The following is a 16,669-nucleotide window of genomic DNA, read 5'->3' on the forward strand; positions in this document are numbered from 1 at the left end:
GTAATGGAGAAATTTACATTCTTTCGAAGTTTCCATTTCCCCGCTTCCTATTCCCTTTACACAGCAGAGTGCCTTCATAATTTTATCCCTAGGAGCTATATCCGATATACTACTCTCCAGTGCTACTCTCATTTTCTTCATGTTGTCTTTTTCATCACAGTTCGCCTGACCTTGCTTCAATTTATTATATTCTCCCCTGGAAGGTAATTCATTTAAACATTGATCTTCCTCCCCTCCCTATAAATATGGAATTAAGTAACGGCATATATATATATTCACATTTTTATACATATATATGCATCATATTCAGTTCATATTATTCGTCTTTCCATTTGCATTTCCTACCATTTTCCCCCTTAATTTGGCTTTGCTTCCTTATATTTTTAATGCATAAAACCTCTTACGTACATTGTGTAGTTATCTTCATATTTGCGCTTAGCCTATCCTACTAGTTCTGAAAAGTTAGGCAAATATTCCTCAATTTCTCACACATCATTATAAACATACGATAACATTATGTATACGAAGTTCCTAATCTGTTCACCTCCACACTTAAAAAGTATTCAAACTATCCCTTCTCCTTAAGGATTTATTCCCCTTTCTTCTCTTCAAGCATTACAAATTTCTTCTAAAACTTGAAGTCCACATATAAATTTATATGTACTACTTATATAAAAAATGCTATTTACTAAGTATGAAAGAAGGAAGAGAATGATGGAAGGAGTGTTAGGGGTGGTAGGTGGAAGGAAGGTTGTGTTAGGAGTGGCGCACATTCCTTATTTATTACTTTTCCTTTCTTTATCACTACACTCTGCGTGAGTTTGTGTATTATTATATTACACCTTCTTTACACTTATTTATTCTTTCTTTTTAAAAGTGTAATTTTTCTTCCCCCTTTCCCTAATGTGAAAAATTTCTAAAATTATGTTACTTAAATTCAAAGAACACTCTACACCTCCGTTCAGAATTATTTCGCACTTCGAAAATTTTTTTTTCTTTATGTAAGCACATATACAACCCTATTCCACATATTGAGCACTTTTTACTTCTTCCCTTTCTCTTTAATATTGGTTAAAATTTTATGTACACTACCTTCTTTCCTTCCCATTTCTTCGTTTCTTCCTTTTTTTTTTTTTTTTTCTTTTTTGTTTTTTTTCCATTCGCCCCATTCTTTCACATTTCGTTTTAAGTGTTGTCCTCTTCATGCAGAGAGTTATTCATATAAACAAATGTAGGAAGGAAAAAAAGGAGTAATAAAAAAAAAAAAAATAATAAGGAAGGAAAAAAGAAATGCAAAGAAAAGAAGAGGAGTAAGGAACAAAGGAAGAAATGTCACTTTGTTTATTACACTGTATATAGAAACTGTGTGTAGTTATTTATTGTTTCTTCCCAGTGGGGATGAACATTACGTACACCATATTAGTGTAAAGGTAAGGGCATGACATTACATATGTCCATAACTTATATTATTTCTATTCTGTCGTTGTCTCTGTTGTTGTTGTCCTTTCCTATGCCTCCATGCTGGTGTCTTATTATATATGGTAGAATTATCTGTTGAATCACCTATTTTTGAAGCTACTGTGGAGCCTGTTTCTGTTGAATATAATGTGGAAGTGTCCTCTGTTAAGTCGTCGTAGTTACGCTGAACTGCTGCTCTTCTTCCTGGACTCCTTCCTTTAAATGTGTTATGTATCCAGGAGGGTAGAAGATTATACTGAAGAAAGAAAGGAGGAGGTGGAAGGGTGTAAAAATGTGTGTGGAATATATATAAAATAACTCACTCCTGTTTTTCACATGTATTGTTCATAAAAAAGGGGGTAATGTTTCCCTTTCCTTCCATTTTTACTATGATTCGTATATTAAAATGTGTACATGTGTATTGTGTATATATTGTGTACATTGTGTTGTGGTAATTGTTACCTTATACAGGAGGAATGTGATTGTTGGTAGTCCTATTGCAGCCAATACGCCACCTGACACAGCAGCAGGTGCAACGGCACCACTATGTTGGCTGCTTCCACTACCATCAGAAGCAGAAGCAGTGAAGGAACCACTACTACCAGCTTGATTTGGATTGGGATTTGATTTGGGTTTGAAACAGATAGTATCCAGATCCTTATTTTCCTCCTCTGATGGAAGGTCCTCCCGTTCCTCCATAGATTTAGACTGCAATTCTGATGGTTTGGGGATGTTCTTATCACGGTTCTCCTGGAACTTTTCCCTAAATTTGTTACAGAAGTCATCTTGAATATGTTCCCCGCAATTTGCGCTTACCATTCTGTAAGCATTATTAGCTCCACCATTTCCATTATCTCCAACAAGATAGTTCTTATAGTTCTGAAAACACGAGGACTTATGGGATCCGGAATTCCTCACTTCCCTTATTATAGTTTTGTAGTCATTCCAGTAATCAAATACTGTTCTTCTCCTCTTAAAGAACTCACTGTCAATAGTCCTGTCCATAGTTATATAATTACATTGGTCTGTGGAAGCACCCAATTTAGTGTAAATATCCTCCATAGTAGTTTTAAATGAAGTACGATTCTTTAAAATGCTAATTAATAATTCTCCTAACCAAAAATAAAAGAAATAACAAATTACTGAACAAGGTGGTTGTTCTTCCTTGTTTGTAATTAATTTAGATATCAAACACCAAACATTCGTAATTTCATTAGCATATTCCCCTGCTCTATCTTCCCAGTTTTTTTTCAATTTGCCTTTTAAGATGTTCTCTATTTCTGTTGTCCAAGAACTGCTACCTTGACATCCACGTTTGTCATCCTGAAACTTTTTATATATTTGTTTGGATGGTAATTTATCCACACTACACTGCTACGAGGGAAGTTGGTCGCAGAAAGTGGAATATACATGTACGGGCTTTTATGTATTCTTATTTTTGTGCATTTTATTATATTGTGCACATAGAGCAATATTATATGTACATACATACATGCATTGCACTAATGTATGCATGCCAATGTATGCTAATGTACATTCATTTTTTTGCACCAATTGGGAATAAATGAAAGGTGTTATTACTTTTGTCATTGTTGCGGTCACTGTTTATGTACATTATTTGGAATATATATAATAAATTCATGTTATAAAATGTGTTCCTTCATATATATGAAGTTCACATATGTGGAAACATTTTTCCTTTGTTCCTTATAATGATTATGAATATGATTATTGATGAATATGAATATGGATGAATGTTGATGTCGAAAATTTTGCACTCTCTCTCTGTGAAAACAATACTACACACATTCATTAATTTCTTCCAAAAGTAACAAAATAACACATTACATACATATGTACATTAAATCATCGTGCTCCCATAATTAAGGTACAAAAAAGGTAGGAACAAAAATGCAATGACAAAAATGCAGTGAACAAAAATGCGGTGAACAAAAACTGAATGAACAAAAATGCAGGAACTAATATACTAGAATAGAAATATGAAAGAAAATGAAAGCATAATTGAACTCTTTTCACATTATTCATACACTCGTTGTGCTAACCAATTGCACTTTGCTACCTGTAACATTATATTACTATTCTTACACTACAGTTATTACACATATACAAGAGCGGATTTTTTTTTTAACAAAAATGTTCACACATCTACTATTAAGTAGTGCTTCTCCTTCATTTCGAGGATTTTTAAAAATTAATAACGAATACTGTGTACTTTTTACACAGAGAGTATTTCCTTCCTCCCTACGGAAGGTGTGTACACATATGAATATGTAATACGCAGAGTGTACATTAGTAAAAGAAATATACAGAAGGGAGTATAATATGTAAAATGCATTGCGCCCATTATACAGAAAAGTAGAAATAACTGCGTACGCATGAATAATAACATCTTCCGTGCAGTTCACTTTATTTTCTTTCTCATTCTTCATCACACAGTGATAATAATTTCTATCTCTCCAGCTCTCCCATAAGTATACCCTGAATAACAGAGGTTTATAGAATATACACTATATTATTTCATATACTACATTCGTAGTACATATTATTCCTAACATATTAGCGCATACCACTCTTCCTTTCTTTTATTTCTGTTCCATAGAATTAATAAATTCAGTTCGTTTTGTGGTGTAAAATGAGTTTAAAGAATAAAAGGAATAAAAGGACACAAAACATAATAGTGATCATATTCTTTCCTTATTTGAAGCTTCTAAAGTTTAAAAGGGAGTTTCGAGAAATATTTTGAAAATAGCTTATATCGTTCAAGTTTTCGATTTAGGGTTTAGAGTTCAGAGTTTAGGGTTTTGATTTTAGTGTTCAGGGTTTATGTTCATAGATGGTGGTGCAAGTTAAAATTTTAGTCTTTAGATTTCAGAGTTTAGAGTTCAGTGTTTAGGGATTAGGATTTAGGGTTTAGGCTTTAGGTTTTAGGTTTAGCGTTCCGTGTTTATGGTTCACGCTTCACAGTTTAGTGTTTAGGGTTCATGTTTTTATGGGTTTATGGTTTAGGATTCAGGATCTAGGGTTCAGGGTTTAGAGTTTACAGTTCAGGATTTAGGATTCAGGGTTTATAGTTTAGGGTTCAGTCTTTAGTGTTCAGGTTTAGGGCTCAGGTTACATGGTTTAAGTTCTAGGCTTTCAAGTTTATGGGTATATTTTTTAGTCTTCAGGGTTCAGGGTTTAAGGATCAGACTTCAGTGTTCAGCTTTTAGACTTTAGGTTTTAGTGTTTACATTTGAGGCTTCACGCTCAACAAGTAGGTATTCCCCATGTCTATATTGCTATGAACCTGTTCCTTAAAAAATGCTTTCGCCGAATCTTAAGTCTAAACTGTAAAATTAAATGCTAAAAACTAAATCTTGAACTCTAAAACTTAAAACCTGAACTCTCAACCTTAAAATGCTAAACCCAGAAACAAATGAAACCTAAACCCTTAACCATAAACCCTGAACCATAAACCCTAAAATCTGAACTCTAGGCCCTGAATCCTAAACCCCAAATCCTGAACCCTGGACCCTACATCCTAAATCCTGAATCCTAGAGCCTGAATTCTGAACCCTAAAGGCAGAATCCTGAACCCTAAAACCTAAACCCTTAAACCATAAATCCTAAACCGTAAACCGTGAATCCTAAATGGAGGAAAGAAATTAATACTGAGGATTCATGAACGGAAGAAAAAGATATATTTATATATATAATGTGGTCTATGTAGAAGGAGGGGGGGAGTCTGCATATTGTGATGTATATTATATATTAGCGTTGTATTTTTAATAAATTCATGGAAAAGAAAAGGGACGTGAACTAATTTTTAGCTTATAGTATGAATGAAATAGGAACGATGTTCAGTCCTTACAGTGTGTACCTTATGTAAATGATTTATATGTTTTTTTCTCACCGAAAGAGGAAAAAAAGGGGAATAGATTAATATGTGAAATATATAATGTATTAAGGGTGCAAAAAGGGGTTTAGAGAGCTTGTTGGACATTTTTCATGTGAATGAGTTGCTCTGTAGTTTAATTGTAGGAAGGGAAAAAAAAGAAAAGAAATCATTCATATGTACTGAATGTATGGAAGGAGGAGGAGAAAAGTTCCATGCCTGCATATACATAATGAATTGTGAACATAGGAATATAGTGTTTTCCATAATTAGGAACAATTCAATAACATAGCGAATATGATTGTGCACAAGGTATTGGTTTTCCTCCCTTTAGTTCATTATTTTAGCACATTTGCTTATATTGTATGTGAATAATATGTATGTAATGATTTGATACATATACATGATATATTATTATTATCTAGGAATTGAGCAATGTGTATTATTGAAGGATAATAATTCAATATATATGCGCTTATAATCAATATTAAGCAAGTAAATTTTGTAAAATCTCCTTTTGTATATATAGTGTTCACACAATATTCCATCTACACCGCAGTGAAAATAGGAACATATATACACATTTCATTGAACACATCTATAAGTTTCAATTCTAGGTAGTTCAATTTCAAAGAATATGAGCGGAAGTAATACAGGGAAGGAACTTAAATGTAGTAGGAATGCGGGAGGTCTGAATGCAAGTGGGAAACAGTTGGGGGAAATGGTAACGGAACTCCAAAGTGGAAGGAACCTAGCAGTTGATATTTTACGTGCCGCATGCTGTGTTCTTGGCGCTTATACAAAGAATATTAGGGGAGATGGAGGCTGTGATCTCCTGTACTATTTAGTAGGAAGTATAGTATATAAGAAATTAGGAAGGGAACATGATTTTGGGAGAACTATGAATAATTTGTACAAAGTACTGGGACAAATGCTCAATACAAGTGAGTGTAAAATTGAGGATCATACTAATGGTGAAAGTCTTTTCGCCAAAATGGAACAACTGCACGAATATAATTTGAGCCCTGATGGAACATGGGAAGAGAAGGGGAATCCCAATCAAGTGAACTGTGGGATGTGCACTAATTATTTGAAGGAGATTGCAGAAGCATGCGGGAAGGTAAAAACATATTGTAGGGACCCAGGAAATAGTCACAGTTGTGAAGGTATTGGAGAAGCAATGCATAAACATAGTCCTGAGTACGTGTTACACTTAATATATGGCATAATTCCTGAGTTCGAGGGCACTTTAATGGAAGAGAGGAAACAGGTACTGAGGGTTACTCCCCCTTAAACTGGGATGTACCAATATACATAAAGCACTTTATACATGGTATAATAGGAAAATGTGAGAAATACGTAGGAACACCCATTTATATATATTCTGCATTCCCTGTTAATTATATTTATAGGAAGACGAGAATCCATGTTTAAATAAATTACCTTCACAAGGAATGTACAATAAATTTCAGAAGGACCTAAGCGCGTGCAGTTCTGATGATTCTGTAGAGGGAATGAAGGCTAATTTAAGGGGAGATACAAATATTGAGGCCTCTATGGACTACATTTTAAATGCTTGGTGTACTGTGTCCAATATAGAAGTGGGCAATAATTTATGCGATGAACGCTGGAATTTTTTATATTACTGGGTAGGATTTACATTATCCGATACACCCGTAGGAGACTCATTCTCAGGTCTTATGAAAAAAGTTTACAGTACACTAGGGAACTGTTCTTCAGGAAGTAAGTGCGATATTATACACACTAGTGATGTCAGCAGGAACTTTCATCAGCAGATGAGGACAGTGCACGCTTACTGTCAGGACTATAATACTATAGAACAGCAATCGGAAGTTAGTGGCAATTCCTGCAAAGAAATATATTATACATACCTGGAAGGTGTTAGTACGGCTTACAAAGCTGTAATGCAGCACTGCGCGCAAGATACTACTAAAGGATATTGCCAAGAATTTAAAAGAAAATATGAGAAATACGGTGGTCCCGTATTATCAGATTTGATGTGTTCTTTAAAATATACCGCAGATTGTCCAACCAACAACAACCACATCACCACTTCTGCTGCTGCTATCTCGTCCACCCTAGCGCTCTTAGGTTTACCGGCGGCTGCTTTCTTTTCATACAAGGTACAACTACCATTATAATTACAATTATAATTGTAATTGCCCATTATAATTGTAACTATAATAACAATTACAGTTACAATTGTAATTATAATGGACAATTATAATGGTAAAGTGTGCACACATATTATATCATCTATTAATACTTATTTTTTTTACTTGGAATAAGAATAGATTGAACTTCTTTTATATATATTTCACCCCCTCCTCCTCAATATTCTTCCCTCCCCCTTCCTTCCTTTTCTTCCTTCCCTTTGAATAATTTTCTCAGTATAATCTTTTACCTGATTGGATAACTAACTACTTTCCAAACAGCAATAGAAGTAGAAGAAAAAGGAGGTCCCCCAGGTATGACTTGGATAGAGAAACTGAAGATTCCACATTCGACCCCGCAACGGACGTTTCAACGGACGTATCAATAATAGCACCTTCAACAATAGGAGACTTGTCAACATCTACAACAGAAGAAGAAGTGTCTACCATATATAATGGTAGGCCACCATCACGTGTAGGAAGGGGAAATGCACAACAACAACAACAACAAAGGCATAAGCAACAACATCATAGACAAAGAAATATAGGTTATCAAAACATGTAACACTTGAAGGAATGGAAGGAGAGGGAGGGGAACGTGTAATGTCTACACCTTCCCTCCTTCCCAGAAATTATAGACTACACATACAATGTTTACTCCTTCCCCCAAAGATCTATAATGACTTATACCTAAGTGAACAACAAAGAACCACTTTTGGGGGGTATGGAATGTGCCGAAGGAAGGAAGAAGAAAATTTTTTGTACACATGTGCACATGAATAATATTTAATAAAAAAAGAAAAAGCGAAAGAAAAAAAATAACAGCAAAAATCACTATTTACGAATGTTTGTGTTCTCCAACGCGCTCAAGTGATTGGTGTCTCTTTTTTTCCTTTTTTTCCGCTTTCCGTTGGTTAACATAACGATTGAGTTCATTTTTTTGCAGGTCTCTATCTTCGTAATATTTTTTTCTTTTCTTTAAATATTTCTTTGAAGAGCTCAGCACATTTTTTCTTCTTTATGCTAATGTGAGTGTTGTGCAGTTCGTGCCAGTTTTTCCTTTTTTTCTTTTTTTTATAATCTTTATTAGTTTCTCGCTCTAGCTTTGTCTATTTTGTCCGCTTGTTGGGTGAGCGAGAAATATATAGGGCTTTCATGGCCAGAAAGTAGCTTAAAGGAGGGAAAATTATTCACTTCCACTTATATTGATTACGCATTAGAATGAATACTTTAGTACAATGAAATGAGAAAGGAAAAAATAAAAAAAAAGTGGAGAGTGAAAAATAAAAGAAAGTAGTGCAAAGAAAGGAAAAAAGAAGGAAAAGTGTCATTTTCCATTTATGCTTCCTTTCCCATACACACTGCATAAAGCGCGCGATCACTTATGCTTCCTTCCATGAGAAAGGTACATTTCCCTTACCCCTGCATGTGTTACATGTTCTGATAACTAATATTTCTTGACCTCTGCCTCCGTTGCCCTTGCGCACTCCCTGTTCTTACAGATTGTACATCATACTCTATTGAACCTATTGTTGAACCTTCTGTAGAATACTCTGTCCGATAATCGGTAGAAGTTTCTGTTAAATCGTCAATGTTGTGTCTATTTGTTCTTTTTTTCATTTTTCCTTTAGAAAATTTGTTACGTATTCCAGAAAATAAATTGGTATACTAAGAAAGAAAAGAAAAAATGGAATGGAAGAAGGAAATAGGAGCATATGTGTACCACACATGTATATATATAACAATGCAACACATTGTTCCTCATACCTACCATCCATAGGGGAATATATTAATAAATTTTATTATTCATATTTTTAATTGTAATGGACAATTGTATGTACTTACTTTATAAAATAAGGAAGCAATTAATGGAAAAGCTACTGCTGCTGCAGCTCCAGAAGAGATGGTTGCAGTGGTAGGAAAGGTGGAGATGCTGTCCACTTTTGGGGATGTCCCCGTCACTTGGGACTGTAATTGTCCACTTGAAGCTGCCCCTGCGGTCGGTGCTGCAGATACTGGAGCGGGTGCTGGTGCTTTTTCCTCTGGGACAGGTTTCTTTGGTACTTCAGTAACTTTGGCAGGTGGTACGTCCTCAACTTCTGAACCACTTGCTTCTAAAAAGTGAATAATAAAAAATATGTAAAATATAATTAAAAAAAATACCTACCTCAGGGGGATAGAGGTACATGTATACCATATGTACCATGTATACCATGTACAATGTTTAGGGAAGTTCTTACTATTCCATCTGCTGAAGTTTAGAATGTTGTTTCGCTCTTACCTAATTCTTGCTCCTTACTTACTTCTGCACGTGGGAGTGATTCAGATGATGCAGTTACTGTGTTGCACTCTAATTCCTGCGGCTCTCCGAATTCGCTGCCTGCCTTCTCTTTCTCACTTTCAAATTTTTTGCAATATTCATCTCCGCCCTCGGTTTTGCAAGTTGAAGTTAATGTTGAATATGTTGATTCAGCTTCCGTGAAGGACTCTTTCCATTTCCCCCCCTTGCAATATTCACTACACTTCGCTTCCCTCAATATAGTCGTATAGTTATAGTACCAATCAAATAGTATTTTAGCCTGTGGGAACCTGACTTTGATAATATTAGGGTATAAATTATTGCACTTCCCTTTAGGTACATTGTTAAATGGATATTCCTCCAGTGCTTTGTAAACTTCTTTCATGAACATTGAGATAGAGCCATTTATCAATTTCCCCCTTATTCTGTCTCCAAGCCAATAATAGAACAAATGACACCATTTACCACTGGTGTAGGTCTTCTCCATTGTGCATGCGTAACGGTAGTTCTTTATAACCTTAGTGGCATCGTCCTTATTATTGGTGTAGTTCTTTAATGCCCGTTCTACACCACTCGCTGCTGCTCCCCCGTAATCTTGTTCACCGCGCCCTAGAGGATATTCGATTCCCTTCTCAAACATAGTGTACATTGAATCTGAGGGTAATGTAACTGAGTGCCCATCCTGAAAGTATATAGAATTGTGTGGAATAGAAGGGTATATATATTTCTATACGAAAATATATTATTCCACTAAACTATGAATACAGTGTTATACTCATAATTTTTATTTATTTTAAGTAAGAGATGACCAACCTGTGGTGATTCTGCTGCTGTGGCAGGTTTGACACTACCACCAGGAGTACATTTCAGTGGTTGCGGTTCCGGATATTTTACCTTCTTCCCAGTTTTCCCCTCAAATTCGTTACAATATGGATCTCCACCTCTTCCTCGGCAATATTTACTAACCTCCGTATATTTTGCTTGGGCTTTACTGTAGGAAGTATCACATTGATTATTATTACTGCAATAATTGCGACACTCCCCTTCTTTCTTCCTTAGCTCCTTATAGTTATAGTTGTAATCAAATAGTATTTTAGCCTTTTGGAAAAGGTCGTCGTCAATACCTTGATATGGATTACCATACTTAGATGTATGATCGAATTCTGTAAGCTTCTCATATATTGTCTTCATAATCATTGAGAATTTTACGGTCCCCTTCCATTCTGCCTCTCTTACCTTATCACCTAACCAATAATAAAAGAAATAAGGAAGATCCTCATCGCCCAAAGTATTCAACCACTCCCCCCTTCCTCCTCCATTACATAGGTTACAGTAGTTATTTGCAATTTTAGTTGCCAAATCCCAATTTTGCCCTTTGTAGGACGATAATGAGTTCTTCACTCCTTCTTCCAGTTCACTGGGGTTCTTCCGTACTTTCCCTCGGAATGTACAACCTCTTATTCCTTCCCCCTTGTCTAAGGTTTCGTATATTTTTTCTGAAGGTAATTTATTTGTACCTGCTCCCTCCTAAAATTGTAAAATTGAAATATGTGTGCACATATCCGATCACATTACTTCCTACTATATGATATACATGCGGGACATATGCATATATATATATGTGTACACACATATATACTACTATGTGTATATATACACATTTTTTTTTTTTCCACATAGTGGAAATGTGAATGAATTGTATTGGTTGTATTATCAAATTTCTGCCTTACCATTGCTTAGGTATATCCTCAATATATAATTAATTTATGTTAAAGATAGTGTTCATGTTCTCATGTAGTTTGGAAATACATATCCCAGTTCTAATTGATTTATGATGATTATGAAATGAGTAGGTATTGAAATTTTTATTTTTCCCTTCCCTCACAGTACACATTGGTCAACATTTCAAAAAATGATAATCCACCATCTACATGCATTGAAATCATCATGCGCATATTTAAATGTAAAAATAGCAATGAACACACACAGGAGGTAAAAAAGTAAAAAAATTGAAGAACGAGCTCTTCTCCCCTCCTCCCCCCCTTTACTACATTCACCTTCATTATATATTACTGAATTCTGCAAAATTGCGCATAAGAATATAATGCAGTATGCACTAATTCTTCTCTTCCATTCATGATCATTCAACAATAATAATTTCTCCTCTTACTTTTATTCCTTCTTCAGATAAGTACACTACAAAAAACTTATTCAAACATGAGGTGTGTATATCATATTATCTAAGCTTCCCTTTCCCTTTTTAGTGCACATTTAAGTTCATCCTTCTTTACCTACCCCTTCCTTTTTCTTTCGTTCCATCCTAATATGTACAACCTGAATATTTTTATTTATATGTGTGTAACGTGTACATTACATTAATGGAAGTTACTCCATTCCCACTTTCATCTAATGTTGTATTTTTAAGCGTATATGTGCCTCATTCTTCCTAAACGTACTTCTTTCCTTTCTTTTTTCTTTCTGTTTTCTTTTTTTTCTTTGCATACATTCTCTTTTCCTTTTTTCTCTTTTTTTTTTTTTTATTACACCCTTCGGGTGTAATACCCCCCCCCCCCCTGGGGTTCCTAAAGTAGCAGCCCATATCATGGGTCATTATACTAGAAAGACCCTTCATTATAACACCCCTAAGCCATCATACTAACATCCCGAAACCATCATTCAAACAACACTAACAGAACATTCCCTCCAGCAACCACCCCCAACAATCTTCCTTCCAACCCTAACAACCTCCCTTCCACCTACCACCACCCTAACAACCCATCCTTCTTCATCTGGAGGATGAGGTATATGGGATTGAATATTCTGATGAACCAAGTGTTGAGAAACCTTCTATAGAAGTAACATCGTCTTCGTAGTGATCATCAAAATCATTAAATTCTCTCCTAATGGAGGACCTTTTACTTCTGCTTCCTCCAGAAGAGGAGTTATTTCCCTTAAGGAAGAAGAGGTGTGATTTGTACTTGTAAAAAAAGTATGCCAATGCAGGAAGTCCTATTGCGGCAAGTCCACCTGGCACAGCAACAGGAACGATACCACGAAGAACATCTGCTTCTTCCCCTTCTTTTCTGTGACTACCACCACCGTCACTCCCTCCTTTTCCTTCTCCACCAGAGACATCATCCACTAAATCAGTACATGCTAATTTGGACAGTTTGTCCCCTTCGCAGTATTGCTTATACTTGTTCTCATAGCCTGTGCAATATGATTTATCACTATGTCCCTCCCCTCCTGTGCAATCTGTGAACATATACCTGCATGCTGAGCACATGCCATCCAAATAATCGTCTTCACTATCACCACAGGAATACTCATCGGACCTTAATTGACTTTGCCCAGTTGGACAGTCTTTGGAGAAATCAAATAATACTTTCATTCGGGTAAAAATTTGTTGGCTAATACCCTCGTATATATTGGTGCACCCATTACTAATACCCAAACTTATCAGTTTATCATAGACTGCACTCATGACATCCGGAAATTTATTATCATTAACTAACATGCCAGATAATGTATCCCCTGTCCAATAATATAAATAATTACAACGTTCACCTTCAGGCATAATGTTATTATCCTTCTTGAATGCGCTACACCAGCCATTTACTATCTGTTCGGCACATTTTTCTGTATTGGGATATGTTTCTAATGCACTCTTCATTCCTGCGGTTTGAATATTACCATTACAACTATTAGTAGCCTTATTGAGTTCACAGTATACTCTTTCCGAGGGTAACTTTTTCTTTTGGCAATCCTCCTATAAAATGTAAATAAAAGGGGAGGAGGGTACATATATATATGCATATGTACACTTCCTACCTGTTTCTTTCATTATACTTGAAGTTTTATTTGTACATTATGTAATTATACACCTTAAATAAGAAGGAGCGTATAGTAACTGTTGTTCCATTTCTTACCGTTAGTCTAGTTCTCCGTAGTGCCTCTGGAGCACACTCCAATTCCTGTGGTTCCGCATATTGCACGTCCCCCTTAGTGTCCTTCTTGAAATCTGCACAATATGTATTGCTAGTAGTGTCTCCCTCACACATAGTAATTAATTCCTTGTATGCCTTTTCAGCTTCCCTCCGTTCTTCGTCTAATTTTGATTTCCAGGGGCAGGAGTCAGCCTCCCGTGACTCCTGTGCCTGCTGACTCAGCCCTAATATTTTGAAGTCGTAGTCATAGTCGTGCAGTTTTTTTCTTCGGATGAAAATATCCCAGCTTATATCAGGATATATATTAGTATACCCACTTCCATGTTTATCTTCGGGCAGTTTACTGTAAATTGTTTTCATGGCCGCATGGAAATCATGATTACCCAGGGGTCCCTTTATTTTTTCACCTAACCAATAATAAAAGAAGTGCCAAGGTATGAGACCCGATGGTTCCCCAACTTCCCACATTTTATATGCACGACACCATGCTTTTGTAATTTTACTGGCAAAGTTCTCCTCTTTAATTCCTTGTTTCCTTATTTCGGGCCCTATCCTGTCATTCAGATTTCTCCCGTAATCTTCTTGGCGCGATCCTTCGAGACACGGCTGACCGCCCTTTTTATCTAATTCATCGTACATATCCTCTGAGGGTAGTGTAACAGGATCTGCCTGCTAAAAGGTATATTGGGACGAAATATCATATAACAATGAATGTTCCCATAGTCTATATTACTGTAAGTGTAAATTACTCTACACACACTCCATCGTTAACGGTAAGCCCAGAAGGGTAGGATAATTTTTTCTTTCCGTCAACTTCTCCTCTTCTCTCTTACTGGCGACATTTTACTTTGTAGTGGTATATCTTCCCCTATATATTATATATATTATGTTAAAACTTCTTATATATTTATATGTAAGGTATGTTCAGCAACTTCCCTGCTTCTAATAAAAATTTCAGTATGTACAGTTCATTCACATTATTTTATTATAAAAAAAAATTTTTAAAAGTTGTGAACAATCATTGTGCAATATATATATATATATATATAGAGAGAGAGAGTAGTTTTTCCACCTTTCTAAAATATGCTTATTCTTCTATGTCAAGTAAGGGGCCTGCTCCCATAAGGAAGATACAGAAAGAGTTCAAAATAGAAAATTCCATTATGCATAGAAAGAAATACATAAGAAATCCTGTAATAATATTCTGCAGTACACCTTCCCCCATTCCTCCATGATCCTAAAATAATAACAAATTTTCGTTCGTCCTTTTCCCTTCTATTTAATTTTTTTAAATTAATCCATCCTAAATAAAAATTTCATATAAAATGAATATTAAACCAGACGAATCCTCCCATTCCATCATCCTAGCATATATTCCATTCTCCATATGTATGTCATATGATTGTCCTTTTATTTCGCCTTCCCTCCTGTTCTATATGAACAGTGAAGTGTTAAAAGAGTTCAGGAGATTAAAACTACTTAAGAAATTGAAAGAAGTCTTATAGCGTTCATGATTATACCGCAGTCTTATTATTTGAAGTTCGCAAAGGTCAAAATTGCTTGAGGATATTTTGAATAGTATACATAGTTCAGGGATTCAGGGTTCAGCGCGCAGGTTTCAATCTTCTTGGTTCAAGGTTCAGGGTTATGGTTGCAGATTTCCGTGTTCAGGGTTCACGGCTTAGGGTTCTGGGTTTACGGTTTAGGCTTTAGGGTTAAGGGTTTATTGTTTAGACATTAAGGTTTAGAGGTTAGGGTTTACGGTTCAGCGTTTTGACATTGAAGTTTAGGGTTTTGGGTTTTGTATTTATTGTTTAGGATTCAATCCTCTCGGTTGAATGTTTCGGTTCATGAGCTTTAGCGTGAAGAGCTTAGGATTTAGTGTTTAGAATTCAGAAATCAAGGTTGTGGTTTTAGTTTTCCGGGTTTAGGTTCAGGGATTAGGATTCAGGGTTTATGGTTCAGGGATTAGGATTCACGTTTTAGGTTTTGGGGGTTTTCGTTTTGGGTTTTGGGTTTTGGACTTAGGGTTAAGGGTTTAGGGTTCAGTATTTAGGGTTCAGCGTTTATGGTTCCGGGTTTAGGGTTTTATACTTAGTTTTAGTTCTCAGGGTTTAGGATGTGGTCTAGAGTTTAGGATTTGTTTTAATGTTTAGCGCCTAGGGCTCGGGGCTTAAGTTTTAGGGTTCAGGGCTTATGTTTTAGGGTTCAGTTCTTATTTTTTTTCAGTTTAGTCATTAGGGCTTAAGCTTAGAATTTAGGTCTTTGGGCAAAACTATCTCATATCCAGAACATAGATGCAAGCATTAACTGCTAGCTCCTAAACCCTGAACTCTGAACGATAAGCTGTCAACCCTAAAGCATGCACCCTAAAAGCTGAAACTCGCTCCTACGCCCAGAATCCTAAGCTCTAAACTCTAAACCCTGAACCCTAAACCCTCAACCCTAAACCCTAAAGCCCAAAAACCTAAGCTTTAAAACACTGAATCCCTAAACATCGAAAGGCTAAACCCTAAATACTTAAACTCAAAACCTCTAAACCCTGAATCTCAAACCCTGAACCCTAACCCCTAAAACCCTAAGTCCTGAAACCTAAGCCCTGAACCCTAAGCCCTGAACCCTAAGACCTGAACCCTAAACACTGAACCCTAAGCCCTGAACCCTCAGCCCTGAATCCTAAACCCTAAACACTAAACCCTAAAGCCTGAAGCCTAAACCGTGAATGCTAAAGCGTGAATGCTAAAGCGTGAATCCTAAAACGTGAATCCTAAAGCGTGAATCCTAAAGCGTGAATCCTAGAACCTAAAAGCTAAACCCTGAACTCTTCTAAATCTCCCTGATCCTCTAAAATCTAATGAATTAGGAGGGGAAAATGTATTAATGCATATAGAATGGA

The 16,669-nt window shown here is 35.9% G+C and overlaps 1 protein-coding gene across 1 annotated transcript; it reads left to right on the plus strand.

The window, feature by feature from the left end:
* Positions 1–5,990: 5,990 nt before the first annotated feature.
* Positions 5,991–7,515, plus strand: PCOAH_00044410 (KIR-like protein; the record flags this gene model as incomplete). The annotated part of the gene is made up of 2 exons (XM_020061225.1): positions 5,991–6,623; positions 6,766–7,515. 2 exons carry the CDS (start codon positions 5,991–5,993, stop codon positions 7,513–7,515), a joined length of 1,383 nt encoding a protein of 460 aa, XP_019916939.1.
* Between the last annotated feature and the right edge of the window lie 9,154 nt (positions 7,516–16,669).

The sequence above is a fragment of the Plasmodium coatneyi genome, chromosome 12 (genome assembly GCF_001680005.1).
Source record: "Plasmodium coatneyi strain Hackeri chromosome 12, complete sequence".
Lineage (NCBI taxonomy): Eukaryota > Apicomplexa > Aconoidasida > Haemosporida > Plasmodiidae > Plasmodium > Plasmodium coatneyi.